Consider the following 13,427-nt stretch of genomic DNA (forward strand, 5'->3'; position numbering starts at 1 on the left):
AGCAGGAGGAATAGGAGGGGCTAAACCACCTAGTAAGTAATTAACTCATGACTGGGTTTCACTTCACATGATATATTTATTTTGATCCGTGGCTACAGTATGCAATCACATATATTCATGAGTGGTTTGAAACGGGGAAAATATCTTAGTAAAGAAATAAATCATACTGCACAAATGAAGAATATATTGCATTTTAATTTTCAATGATCATAAACAATTGCTTTATTTACTTTCTTAGTAAATTCGAAGTCATTACTTTATAGATAAGGCGTGTGTTCAAGAGACATTACAGCTACACAACATCTTAAGAGCCAAGCACGGTTCTCCACCATTAAAACTGAATGCAGCGATGACTCAGAGCGCCCAAGCATATGCAAAACAGCTGGCAGCTGCTGGAGGAGACCTCAATCATTCACCGAAAAACCAAAGACCAAACCAGGGGGAGAATTTGGCCAGTTCTTGCTCCAATCCAGGTGATTTCTTTATTTCTTGTCTATTTGAATCCATAAATCTAGAAAAGGATTGTTAAGGCTGGGAAATGACATATATTCATGGAACCTCTGAGCCTGGAACGTCTTTGGTGTTTGCCTCGGCTCCTCAAAAAATATTTAAAGACACTTGTATCGTTAATCACCACCGCAAGTACACTGTAGTGACGCAGCTCAAACTAGGTCGTACTGAAAGCATACAATTCTACACCCATCTAAGGTTATTAAGTTGTGTACCGAGTCGGGGACCGGTTATGTGTAAAATATGTCTGGTGTAAATCCTGGGATTCCAGTAGAAGATCATAGGAAAATCTTTGGGATATGATGAGGGAAAATCTATATTATAATATGCTAACCAGTCCACGTCTGCCCGGAAAAATTCTCTCGGGCACTTCATCACTTTCCAGCCAACTAATACCTATATTGCAAGAGCATGTGTGGTGTGGTGCCTTTTAAATACCTCTGGCTGAGTGATTCGCTCTTCGCTAAACTAGAAGTCAATGTTTGCTTCAAAAGTCACGCTCGGCCAGATCACCCACAGGTAGCCGCCATTAAATATAATGGATGACGTCATAGTCCGAGCGTGTGATCGTGACATATATGACACTCGGCGCGGTGGGGGCGACGGTTATTCGGGAAAGGGCTGGGAATCGGTGGGGATTTGATTTTGAAAAAATTCCCGCTGGGAACAATAGTGAAATTTCAAGGGTTTCTCAATTAATTGATAAATATTATGCCGGACGTTCTGATAATCTTTCTAAAATAAATCACTTCACAAGGAAGATCAAGTAGAATCCGTGAGGAAGAAGATGGGTTACACCATCTCCAAGTTACGGCTGAAGTTTACGCAAACTTTAATAAAATAACTACATGAATATCGCGTTCTCATTGGTCGGGAGCGCATGCATTATGAGAGCACACGGCTTGCGCGCGCACTTTCTATTCAATGAAGGCTTCTCTACTACGAGTCGTGCTTCTCCTACACTTTTCTTGTGCACTGATAATCCCCACGTGCTTTATAACTGCACACAGCAAAAGCGCGCGTTCTCAGCTTCTTCAATATACATTGATGCACATTGATACATTTTTTTTTTTCTGTTGTGACCATATAGCTAAACCCGCCAACTGCAAGGCCATGACTCGGAGATGGTATAATGAAATCAATAAGTATAACTGGAATAACCCAGTCTTTTCAAAAGCAGCAGGACATTTTACTCAGCTTGTGTGGAAGGCAACAACTGAGCTTGGCGTTGGCCTTGTACAGTATATGAAAGGTAGCTATATAATTGTGTTTTGAGTTTAAAGATCAAGGTGGCTAGAAATGATAACAAATCAGTCTACTGGCTAGATATAATAAAAAACCACTAGCTCGTGGAAGAGGTCCAAATAACCTTTTATAGTAAAAAAGACACACATATAATAGGAGGATGGGATGGGATAATGGGATGGGATGGGATGGGATGCGATGCGATAATGAGATGAGATGGGATGGGATGGGATGGGATGGGACGCACCTGTGTTCTCAACTTTACCGCCACCCGGTTAGCTCAGAAGGTAAGAGCATCGGTCTATAGTGGTTCGTTGAGAACGTGGTTCAAACCTCGGCCAGACAAACACTCAGCGGTTCTTAAAATAACTGAAGAGAAGGTGCTGCCTTTGTAATTACTTTTACAAATGGTTACACCATCAAGTCTTCTCGGACGAGGACTTAAAATCGTTGGCCCCGTCTGTCTTGACTATATAACCCTGTATAAGGCTGACGTAAAAGACCCACTGAAGACGCTAGTGACGACGACCATCTTCAGTTCCCGCCCGTGCTAAACACTACAGGGCCCACTAATTTGCAAAAAGCTGTTGTGATATCCCTGGCCTCATGGGGAAAAGCGAATAGATAACATGAGTGAAGGTTAATTAAGGGCATGGAGTTGTGAGGGAGCGAGAAATGGACATGTAAGAGATGCCTCTTGCCTCTGACCTCGTTACCCACAAAACAAGTCCTGTCAAAATTCTTACGACTCAATTTGTTTTCTTTTACAGACGGCATGACTTGCCACCTTTTGGTTGCTCGATACAAAACACCAGGAAATGTGCCTGGACAGTTTAAGGCTAATGTTTTACTGAGGGGAAGCGCCTAGTGAAAATCGGTCATACTTTGTAATAATCGTAAGAAATGCCTCCTACAGTGTATGAAGAAATCACGTTACTTCGATTATATGATATAACCTTGTAAGTTCATTTATTCAGTATGAACATACCAAAAAAAAGAAAAAAAAAAAGAAAAAAAAAAAAAAAAAAAAAAAAAAAGATTCTTGCTATATCATCATATATTGGAACAAGTATATTCATTGCTTGCATCTAGAGACATACATGGTAATGTATTTGTATTTGACCATTGCATTTACTTTTTGTACCTTAAAACACCCCCTTGTCCTTTGCTTCTATTTCTATTGCATTCCCCTCTTTCAACCTTTTTACTTTGTGCAGGTTCGGAAATTTCTCCAGCTCTTTTCCTTTTTGTCATTTATTCTCCCTTAAATTAAATTAAATTAAATGATTAATTTTTCAGTCTAAAGATTTCCACAATTTATTGGGTGTAAAAAAAAAGGTAAATGCAATGTCTCTGTTTTGCTTGAAAAGTGGCGCATTTCTGGTCTTAAATAAATGCAATATATAAAAGACGATTATAAAAACAGATGAAATATATTAATACAATAAATAATGTACAAAGTCGACTATACATGACCATAAACTATATATATAGACATCTCAAAGTTTTTTGTTTTTTGTGTGTTTTTTGCTTGTTTTTTTTCGCTTCATCTTTCTCCTACTAAACCCTCCTTCTTTACTTTCCTTCTCCTTTTCAACTAAGTTGTCTGCATTCCCCGAAAGGGATTACGGGTCAACTATTTTTGGTTAGCATTTTCCTTGGAGGGGCTGAGTACAATATTGATTTCTCGTGTTTAGTGAACCAGATTTTCACGATGAGTTCAACTACTAGAATTTACGATAAATTTAATAAAGAATCATATTTCTTGGGTTCTTGGCAGAATATAATCATGGGAAATGATAATCAAAATATGATGTTGAATTTTCGATTCTGATTGGGTGACCTTGAGAGTTTGTTGTGAAGGTCAACTCAGATGGTTCCTCTTATCTTTACTGAATAACTTATCCAAATCTAAAGTGGTCTTTTACCGTCCATCACATTACCTGCTCTGTGGTAGGCATCAGATTCATTCTCGTACCCAATAGTCTCCCCCACAGCCGCTTTCAGTGTCGTCACGCAACGCTTTCTCCCCTGAGTAGCGGCTGCTTACCCGAGCACAACATTCCTTTCCCATGAATTAACCAATCACGGCTTAGTTCTCGAAAACCAGGAACCATTCGCGCCATATGGAAAACAAGATGCGTCGAAGGCTTCGAGATAGCAGCTAAGAAATTTCGCATCGAACAGTTTAATTATCATCAGAAAGACGCCATACGAAAGATTTTACAAGAAAAACAAGATTTCCTTGAAAATCTGCCTACTGGATAAGGGAAATCGCTCAAAGGAATAAAATATTGTCGCTCTAGAGTATAGCCCAGTAATTTCTTTCGAGACAAGCTAGAGGACTTTTTGAATAACAGGAGTTCGAAGTTCTTGGCATTTCATATAAACTGCTAACGCGACGTTAGAAGGTTGGCCATAAGATAACGCTTTAGCTAACTATTCGTGTTCACTTTTCACGACTTTTCTAACAGTGTGAACAAAACAAAACAACTTTTAACAGTATCAAATTGAGCTAATCCTCGCAGTATACGTGAAGTAAATACCAGAACTGTGAGCGTTACCCAGAAGTTTACAATAAATACAATGAATTTATTAAAAGTACTGTCAGACTTTATATTCGAATTCAATCTCTTAAATCTTGAGTCGTCTCGTTTAATTTCCATGAGTCTAAATTACGCTTTCTAAAAAAGTTTTCCAGTTTCTTTTTGCTTCTAATATTTTGGTACGAGCTCGATAGCAAGTACAAACTCGAATTCACTATCGGCAGATTGAACAATGTCGATAGCTAAACTTATGAAAATATAAATCTTTTCTTTCTTTATGAACAAAAAAAAAACACTTAGTTCCGTCTCCAATAATTTTTTTTGGGCATTAAACATTTAACAAGAACGAATTCAATTTTAATTTCCCAAAGATTTTCTCCAACTTCCACTCTAATGCGTCTTGGAATTATTTCTCTAGTCTCGCGAATGTTTACAAGTTGTCAAATTCGAAACGTTTTGATTGGTTCTTGAAACACAATGACACTTATCTAATTGGTTGAACACAAACAATAGGAAAGGAATGTTGTGCTCGGGTAAGCAGCCGCTACTCAGGGGAGAAAGCGCTGCGTGACGACACTGAAAGCGGCTGTGGGGGAGACTACGTACCCAAAGGCTTCTAACGAAAAATCGAAGGCTCTGGTAACACAAAAATCGACCGTTAATTTGATTGATTCCTGTGTCTGGTTTGCTGATTTTACAGTCAACGGCAAGGGAGCACGTTAAAATTTTGATTGCGTTGGTTTATCTTCGATTCTATCGCACATATCCTAAGATATAGCAGGCGTTCCTTGTAGTTCTTGTTTACGTGCGCGCGCTACATTTCATGGCAGGCGTTCCTTGCTTTAGTCGGGCTAGCGAATTTACTCCGAAAACCGACGAATATCTTGCGAGGAGATCATAAGCCATTCGGATCGGCCGAAACCAGAACACTACGAGGAACGCCTGTCACAAGATGGATTGCGCGCGCTAGATGGATCAACCAAGAACAATGACTTTCCTTACACAAACAAAATTTTAATGCTCCCTTGTCAACGGTTAAAATTTGAATACTTTACCGTACACCGTACTTTACCGTACTTTACCGTATCTCTCGTCTCGCTAAATTGCTTATTTTTCTGAATGCTAAGACAAATAATCTATTCCATAAACAATGTATGAATTAACTTGATTTTTTTTCTTTTGAAGAAAAAAAAAAGAAGGTTTGAATTTATACCGAAGATTAGAATATGTGGAGCATGTGCATATCTGACGACCCTGAATCTGTGTCTTCGGGTTTGTGTGTTACCATGCAGAGCCTTCGATTTTTTGGTGAGAAGGGTCTGGGTACGAGAATGACATCAGATTCGCACATTAAATATTTTTCAATTAAATAAAATCCGGGTCAAGAAACTTTATGAGTAAAACAAGTAAACTATATCTTATGTCGACTTTAAATCCTTACACACGGGCTTTGCTGTACATCCTTATGAGAAAACGATTTTTTTATTGTTCCATGGATCTTTTGGTTTTCCTGTGGTGTGAGCATCCGGTTACGTCCACATTCTATATCTGCCGGCTAAAGCCATTTTATCGGGGTTTTCAGGTTTTTAACTGGTACCCCCGGTACGAAAAGACTTTTTATGTCTGTCAAATGACGATGAGGTAAAACTTTGCAGGCTCGTACTTAAAACAAAAACCAAAACGAAAGCGTTATTATTTATTCGATTTTGACTAGCAGGTCGGTTGAATTCACGGCGCGATAAACCTCTTGCCAGATAGACCTGTTTGACAATGAAAGGAGCACTTGCTACATGGCATCACAGATTCTGACAATTGTTTGTCTTGACTGGTCGATCCAATAAATAAATAATCGCCGGATAAGCAAAGACTAAGAAATTCGTTCAACCTACAAAAATTATTTTTTAGAGGTGTCTCTTATTCATTCACCATGTTTAGTAAAAGCCTTTTTGTCTTGGCTGTAATATTTATCGTTGCTGTTTTTTCTATTTGTGGTGAGTAAAATGTTTTATGTATAAAGATTTTGATTCAAGCTTTTGAAAACAAATAATATTATGGTACTTGTTAATCAAAAGCTCTTGATGGTAAATTTATATCAAACTATTTGTTTTACTTGATATCACGTTAAAATACAGTTATTGTTCACAGCGAAATAAAGAAATCATATTTTTTGAATGCTGTGCCTTTTAACGATAAATTATTATCTAAATTGCATAGAGAATGGATAATTTCCAAGGCACAATTTAATAGCATTTAAAGAGATTCCACAATTTTAGAGTCACGTTGCGACAGTTTGTGTTGTAAACAAGAACATGCGTAATAGGTAAATTACGAGCCTTAGGTGAAACGACTGAAGAAGAAGCTTTTCGCAACTTCAAGTCGCGTAAAAAATGAACCAGCTCAACTAGAAACCGTGGACAGCTGTTTCGGCCTGTATTGGGCCTCGCCATGCAGCAGCGGGTGTATCTAGTGAGCTGGCAATCCCACGAAAAAGTAATACTAAATAACAAGCAGGACGGTTTTAGACAATATAAAATTGCGCTGGAATCGGCCTACTAAACGTAATCCAATTACAAGTCTGCACTTTTAGTATTTTGATGGTTCAAGTAGGGTTTGTTTCTAGGTTCTCTGGTTTTCCTCTAACTAATCTAATCAACTACACGCTAAATCCTCTTTCCATCTGTTAATATTATTGTTGAGTATGTTTATATCAGTATTTCAAATAAATAAATAAATGTTGCAATGTCTTTAATCATGTTTTTTCATAATATTTACTGTATTTTTATATCTTATAACATTAGGATAGCGTTAAATTTTAAAGCATTTTTGAGTCTTTAATGTTTGTAAAGCGCTGTGGAACTAAGGGAATTAGCGCTATATAAAATATGATTTATTATTATTATTATTTATAATTAGCCATGCCCTGGCTTTGATCAGCCCAGAAACTCTTTCAGGGTTTGTTGTTGGGATTGATTTAATTATACTGTATTAGTTAGAAAAATGACTAAATATCTTGGACAAGGAATAAATTATATTCTACTTAATTACAGACGCTCGTTACATAAAGAAGCACTTAAAGCATCATGACAGAAGTTCAAAGAAAAACCGTATCCGTCATGTCCAAGTGAGGCCTGGGAAGAAGCAAATGCTAGGAGGATGTAAGTACGCACACCAAAACACTAGCACGAGGTTTGGTTTTCCTTTTATAATCATATTATTGTCCTAACTGAATCTGTTATAACAGTTTAGCCAGCATTCAGTGTAGATCAGGGTCAATACAATGCAAAACCGCTAATAACAGTAAAATTCTGACTTATTTTATTGTCCCTGCAAACGAGGAAACTTATATTTATTAGCTTAACCTTGAAAACATACATACATGTGATTGTCCGTAAATCATAATGCAAACTTGATAATTCGTGTGCAAAAAAGTAAATAAAATCTAAAAAGTCTTCATACTTTTCTTTGCTAATAAGGTTAGGAAAATAGCACTAGCTAAAGCTGATGTAAACTGAAAAAGCTGACGTGGTTTAATCATCAAATAGATTGCCATTGGGAAGTCTCCTCGCCTAAAATACGTTGCATGGATTTTAAAAACCTTCCTACTCCGATTTTAGTGATTTCCATAAGGATTCAAGTTTAATAAGCGAAAGATAAGCGAAAATAGAAGCACAATAGCAAATATTGATCTACGATCAAATCCTACGTCTTGCAGGTGGATATAAGCTCAGAACTTGATCCTTTTTTCTGCCAAGTAACTAATTGTCTCAAATAGCAAGGAAAACAGTGCGGCAAGCGTACGTACGGAATAAAAAAAAAACAACATAAAACTACTCCAAAACTGAAACATTTCTTTTCGAGTTATTCTTCCGTGCACAGTCACGCAAAACACATTCATATTAATGTTGTACTACCTTTTGTTCTTTGTCATTTACTTTAATTTACAGTCATGATTATAATATTTTTCCATGAACTAGCCTCTACAATAAAACAATCAATTGTATCTCAAGTTTGACATGTGGTTCAAACCCCTTGGTCCTCCCCCTGGATCTGCCACTGTTAATATCAATTTAAAGACGGATTTTAACTTCCTTCTTCAATCACGAATAACCATTCACATTCTCTTCACAGATAGCTCGTTTTTCCCCGTATGCATTCATAAAAGAGTATTTAGATGTTGACTTGTGTATCATTAGCAACACTGCAACTGTTAATAGCAATTTAAAGACGGATTTTAACTTCCTTCTTCAATAACGAGTAACCATTCGCATTCTCTTCACAGATAGCTCGTTTTCCCCCCGTATGCTTTCATAAAAGAGGATTTAGATGTTGACTTGTGTAACATAAGTAAAGCTAGAAATCCCCCGCATCTCTAAGAAACCTTGCAGGGTATTAGGTCAAGTGGAACTTACTAGACGCTAATTTTTTTCTGTTTCATTGGCCTGGCTAAAAATTTATTTGATTTCTTATTTCATCCATGAAAGTACAAGGAGGGTGTTGTGCAAGTGCTCAGGCCGGAATTACCACCGAAGATCCTAATGCCTGCTGTCAATCAGCCTCTCCTCCTCCATGTTGTCAGCAGAGTGTTCAGCTCCAACCTCAGTTCCAACCTCAGTTTCAACCTCAGCTCCAATCTCAGTTCCAACCTCAGTTCCAACCTCAATTGCCACCTCCACTACCATCGATGCCATCTCCAGGATGTTGCTCTCAGGGGGGTGCACCTACGATGGGACAGTCGCCATTCTCTTGCTGTCAATCACCTACTCCTCCTCCATGTTGTCAACAAAGTGCTCAATTCCAAGCTGTACCTCCACCTCCACAACCATCGATGCCATCTCCAGGATGTTGCTCCCAAAATGGTGCACCCATGATGGCGGGTCAGTCGCCCTTTTCTTGCTGTCAATCATCTTCACCGCCTCCATGTTGCAACCAGCCTATGGCAGTTCCACAGTCACCACCAATGTCCATGCCGAGCACTGGCTGCTGCAGCAATGCCCCCTCTCCACCGGACGCCAATGGAGTTTATCTTGGTATAGCACATCCTGATCAGCAATGCTGCCAAGCTGCAAATCCGCCACCGTGCTGTTTTGGTTTACATCTTAAGCCAGGACAAAGCAAGAACATCAGCATGAACGGTGGAGGGAAGAACTATGTGTTAAGTGTACATTTGAGCAACGCAACAAATGTCACAGGTAAAGATTACATGAACATAAAAATGCGGTCGGTCTATGTGGGCCATAGGCCTATGATGATGATGATGATGATGACGATGGTGATGATGATGATGTTGAAGTTGAACATGAACAGGAACATGATGATGATTATGATGATCGATGAGAATGAAGATGAAGATGATCCTGATGATCAAGATGAAGATTGTGATGATAAAGAAAATGATGATATTAAGAAAGGGTCCTGATGGTTGTGATGATGATGGTGATGGTGATGAAGATGGGGATGATGATGATGGTGATGATGATGATGATGATAATGATAATAATGAAGATGATGATCCATATCCATAGTCCCAGCCTATATATCTGCTCAAATCTTAATATCCCATTCCCATTTTTTGATCGTTTTTTCAGTTTTTGAATCCCATTCACAGTGCAAAAAATATAATTTTCCCAGTCCCGATAAGGCCAGCTTCTATTTTCAACCCCATCAGGACCCTCAGCAATAATTTGTGTATTTATATATAACACCATTTTATTTGTTTTCCAATTCTTCTTCTTTTTTCTGTTCTTTATCTAGACAATGCAACAGCTAACCCTTGTAAAATACCAACGTGCGCACCTCCAACGAGTATCCCTACTTCAGGTGCAAGTAGTGCCCCAACAAGTGGTCCTACAAGTGCCTCAACTGGGTCAAGCAACGCAACATCTGGGCCATCTAAGCCATCTTCGGCTCCCACTTCGGGAGTAAGTGGTTCTACAGCAGGTAGTACACCATCTCCTGGTTCCACCTTGGCCCCTGCACCTACCGGTGGACCTTCCGGTGAGGGCAAATATATTTACATTCCTTGATGATCATTCTTATACTATGGCATTATTTAATTAGCACAGTCAAATAGTGTCAAATAGTTCTTCATCACTCGCAACTTAGATCCCTCACCCAATCAAAATATTGTCAAATCCAAAGTAATGTGGGAAAAAGATTTGCTGTACCTCTGACATTTGAGTTTAAAAAAGTCCGAGTAATCGTTTGTAGGTTTAACACACCCATTAGGTATACAAAATAAAAACACTAAGAAAACGAGAAAAGTCAGTATATTGAAAATGGCGAATGTGTAACGTCACATGAAAACTCCCAAGCCGTCACCTTGTGCTGGATTTTGTGTTATTATTTTGTTATCGTTACATAGATCAAGTGCTCCCTTTGAGAGACCAATTGAAATCTAATATTTGCTTTTTACCTTAGGTTCTACCGAGTGTCAGAGCAAAGCTCTTGCCGAACACAACGCTAAACGAACGATCCACAATTCTCCACCGATGACACTCGATCCTCAACTAAACTCAGCGGCCCAAGCGTACGCTGAAAAGCTTGCTAGCTCGAAAACAGTTGAGCACTCACCTCAAAACGAAAGGCAGGGGCAGGGGGAAAATCTCGCCAAGCGATGTTCGAAGCCAGGTAGGTGTTACAGTTCTCGGATATTGTAATAAAGACGTTTTAAATGGTTTTAATTGTGTAGGCTCTGAGGGACGATTAGGCTAGGGTTAGGCGATGACATTTGCTTGGTATCCCATAAAAGAAATTTAACCCCTCTCTCTGTTGCTGCCAAAAATGGTCCCTCCCTTGTTTTCAATTCTGTCTATTTTAATTCTGTACGGCTCGAATATTTTTAATGTGGCCCCTCTCTTGAAGCAAATTTTGTTAATGACCCCCGGACTCGATATCATATGTGAACTTAGTTGTCTCTCTATTGTCCTTAATAATGAAGTTTTCATTACTAAAGCTTTTTTAATATAATGTTTATCACAGACACAGGATTTGATTGTAAGGCTGCCACTGTGATGTGGTATGATGAGGTGAAAAAGTACGACTGGGGATCCCCAGGATATTCTGGTCTCACTGGCCACTTTACACAAGTGGTATGGAAGGCGTCAACTAAACTTGGAATCGGGAAAGCGTCCTTCGTTAATGATGGTAAAGGAAAAAGAAAAAGAAAAAACAACGATAAAAAGGATTGAATGTGTAATGCAATCATCAGTCATTTTAACGCAATAAATAAATCCCCCAAAATCAATGATGATGATGATGATGATGATGATGATGATGGGGATGAGATGATGATGGTAATGATGATGATAATGATGATGATATAATGATGATGATGATATGATGATGATGATGACGACGATTATGATGATGATGACGATGATGATGAAGATGATAATGATTATTATTATAATTTTTTTATTTCCAGCGGGGCTTACGTGTTACGTCATCGTGGGACGCTACAAAGACGCTGGGAACATTAAAGGACAATTTCCTGCTAATGTACAGAAGGGAAGCTATGTTGGACGTCGTTCACAGCTCCTTGAATAACGAATCGTCAAAATTTAGTGCGCATGCACAGACAATACTATGTGGTGCATACTTTCCTAGCCTGCGTTCCTTTTGGTCAGCACCGACCACTGAACAGGAGAATTAATATAGAGTTTGGGTAACGATGTGGTTCATATTCCTTGTCCAGCATAAAACTTCTCAAGCGAACTCTGACTTCTTTTACCTATCGTCCTTTTTACAATGAAATATACTCACTAATACTCATTACCATGGTTCAAACTAGTTTATGTATAATAAGCACATCGAGTGTAAAGATTTGGTTTTTAGAAAACTATTAAACAAGCAAATGTAATATTCAGAGACATGCATTTAAACCACTTCTAGGAGTGCTTTTTGGTGCGAAAACAAGTTTTTTTCTGAATCATATTAAAGTCCATTAAAATGTGGTTAGATTTATCTTTTTAAAGATACTCAAGTAAAATAAAAATCATCATTCTAAAGCTATTTATGTTGTTTTCAGCTGCAATAAAAATCAAGTGTTACCTTGTTTGACGGGATAAAACATGCGCACACACAAGGTCTACTGATTACTTGCTAAGCCCCATGTCAAAAGGAGCCAAAAGAAATTGAATTTGATTGGATGAAAAAGTCAAGCCAATAGTCGTAAATACAGACTGGCGGGAAAAAAAAGGGGGGGGGGGGGGGGGGGGAACATCGAGATTTAAGAAAAAACAAAAGGAAGAAAGGCTCAGAAAAGAATCGAAAAAATATATAATTGAAAAGATAATAAGATAATATAAATCTAGACATTGTCTAACAGCGGAGCTCCCATTGTTTTAGACACAATTAAAATAAACCTTAAAGGTGAAAATAAAATCGGGAAAATTCTTTAACTATATTTATTTTTCCAGATAAAGGTAAAGTCCCCCATGATGAGACCAGTAAAAAAATCCAATCAAAATTACATCCTCTTCTTCGCGATTCTTTGTTTTCCACCATACTACTTTCCCACTTAGGAATTTTGATATTCGGATATTAATACCCAATTGCTCAAGGCATTCTTAGCTAGCATATGGCAGTTGCGCCTGTAATGAAGAAGCGAAAACCGGGTAAAATTCGCGCGAAATACAATTTGCAACTTCCCAAACATTCTAAATCTCAAAGTTCTCGGTTATCTTTCGCAGATCAGCCAAATATTCGTGCTAAGTGACAAAGAACGCTGATTTCATTAAAGCCGCTGAAATAATATGCATTATTTAAAAAATACATAACTCATTTTGTTATCTTGTATATCCACCACGGCAACTTATCAGTCTTTCTATCTCATAAAGTTCCCCTTCCGTCCTTATTTCACTAATGGCAATATACTTTCTGTTGATAAACTGTTAAGCACGCTATAGAAACATTTTTCTCTTATTTTCTCTTTGTCGTTTTGAAAAATGGAAATCGAACAAAGTGACTGAGCCAATAAGACTAAATTAAGAATTAAATAAGAATTAAAATATAGTGATTGACGTTAGTAACCTGATGACGTATTAAGCTCCTCCCATAGGGATTCGGAATTTCTGGCCATGTTTTTTCTTGGGAAAAAACTCGATAATGTTTTTAATGGACGACTTT

The 13,427-nt window shown here is 38.1% G+C and overlaps 1 protein-coding gene across 1 annotated transcript; it reads left to right on the plus strand.

Annotated features, from left to right (window-relative positions):
• The first annotated feature begins 6,083 nt into the window (after nucleotides 1-6,083).
• On the plus strand, nucleotides 6,084-12,311 carry LOC116302439 (uncharacterized). Its single transcript, XM_031711728.1, has 7 exons — nucleotides 6,084-6,292; nucleotides 7,349-7,456; nucleotides 8,783-9,490; nucleotides 10,053-10,295; nucleotides 10,719-10,928; nucleotides 11,280-11,444; nucleotides 11,725-12,311. Exons 1-7 carry the CDS (start codon nucleotides 6,229-6,231, stop codon nucleotides 11,844-11,846), a joined length of 1,620 nt encoding a protein of 539 aa, XP_031567588.1. The 5' UTR covers nucleotides 6,084-6,228; the 3' UTR covers nucleotides 11,847-12,311.
• The last annotated feature ends 1,116 nt before the right edge of the window (nucleotides 12,312-13,427 follow it).

Source organism: Actinia tenebrosa, unplaced genomic scaffold (assembly GCF_029948245.1).
Source record: "Actinia tenebrosa isolate PJP-AT-01 unplaced genomic scaffold, QUT_ActTen_1.0 PGA_scaffold16__25_contigs__length_10494907, whole genome shotgun sequence".
Lineage (NCBI taxonomy): Eukaryota > Metazoa > Cnidaria > Anthozoa > Actiniaria > Actiniidae > Actinia > Actinia tenebrosa.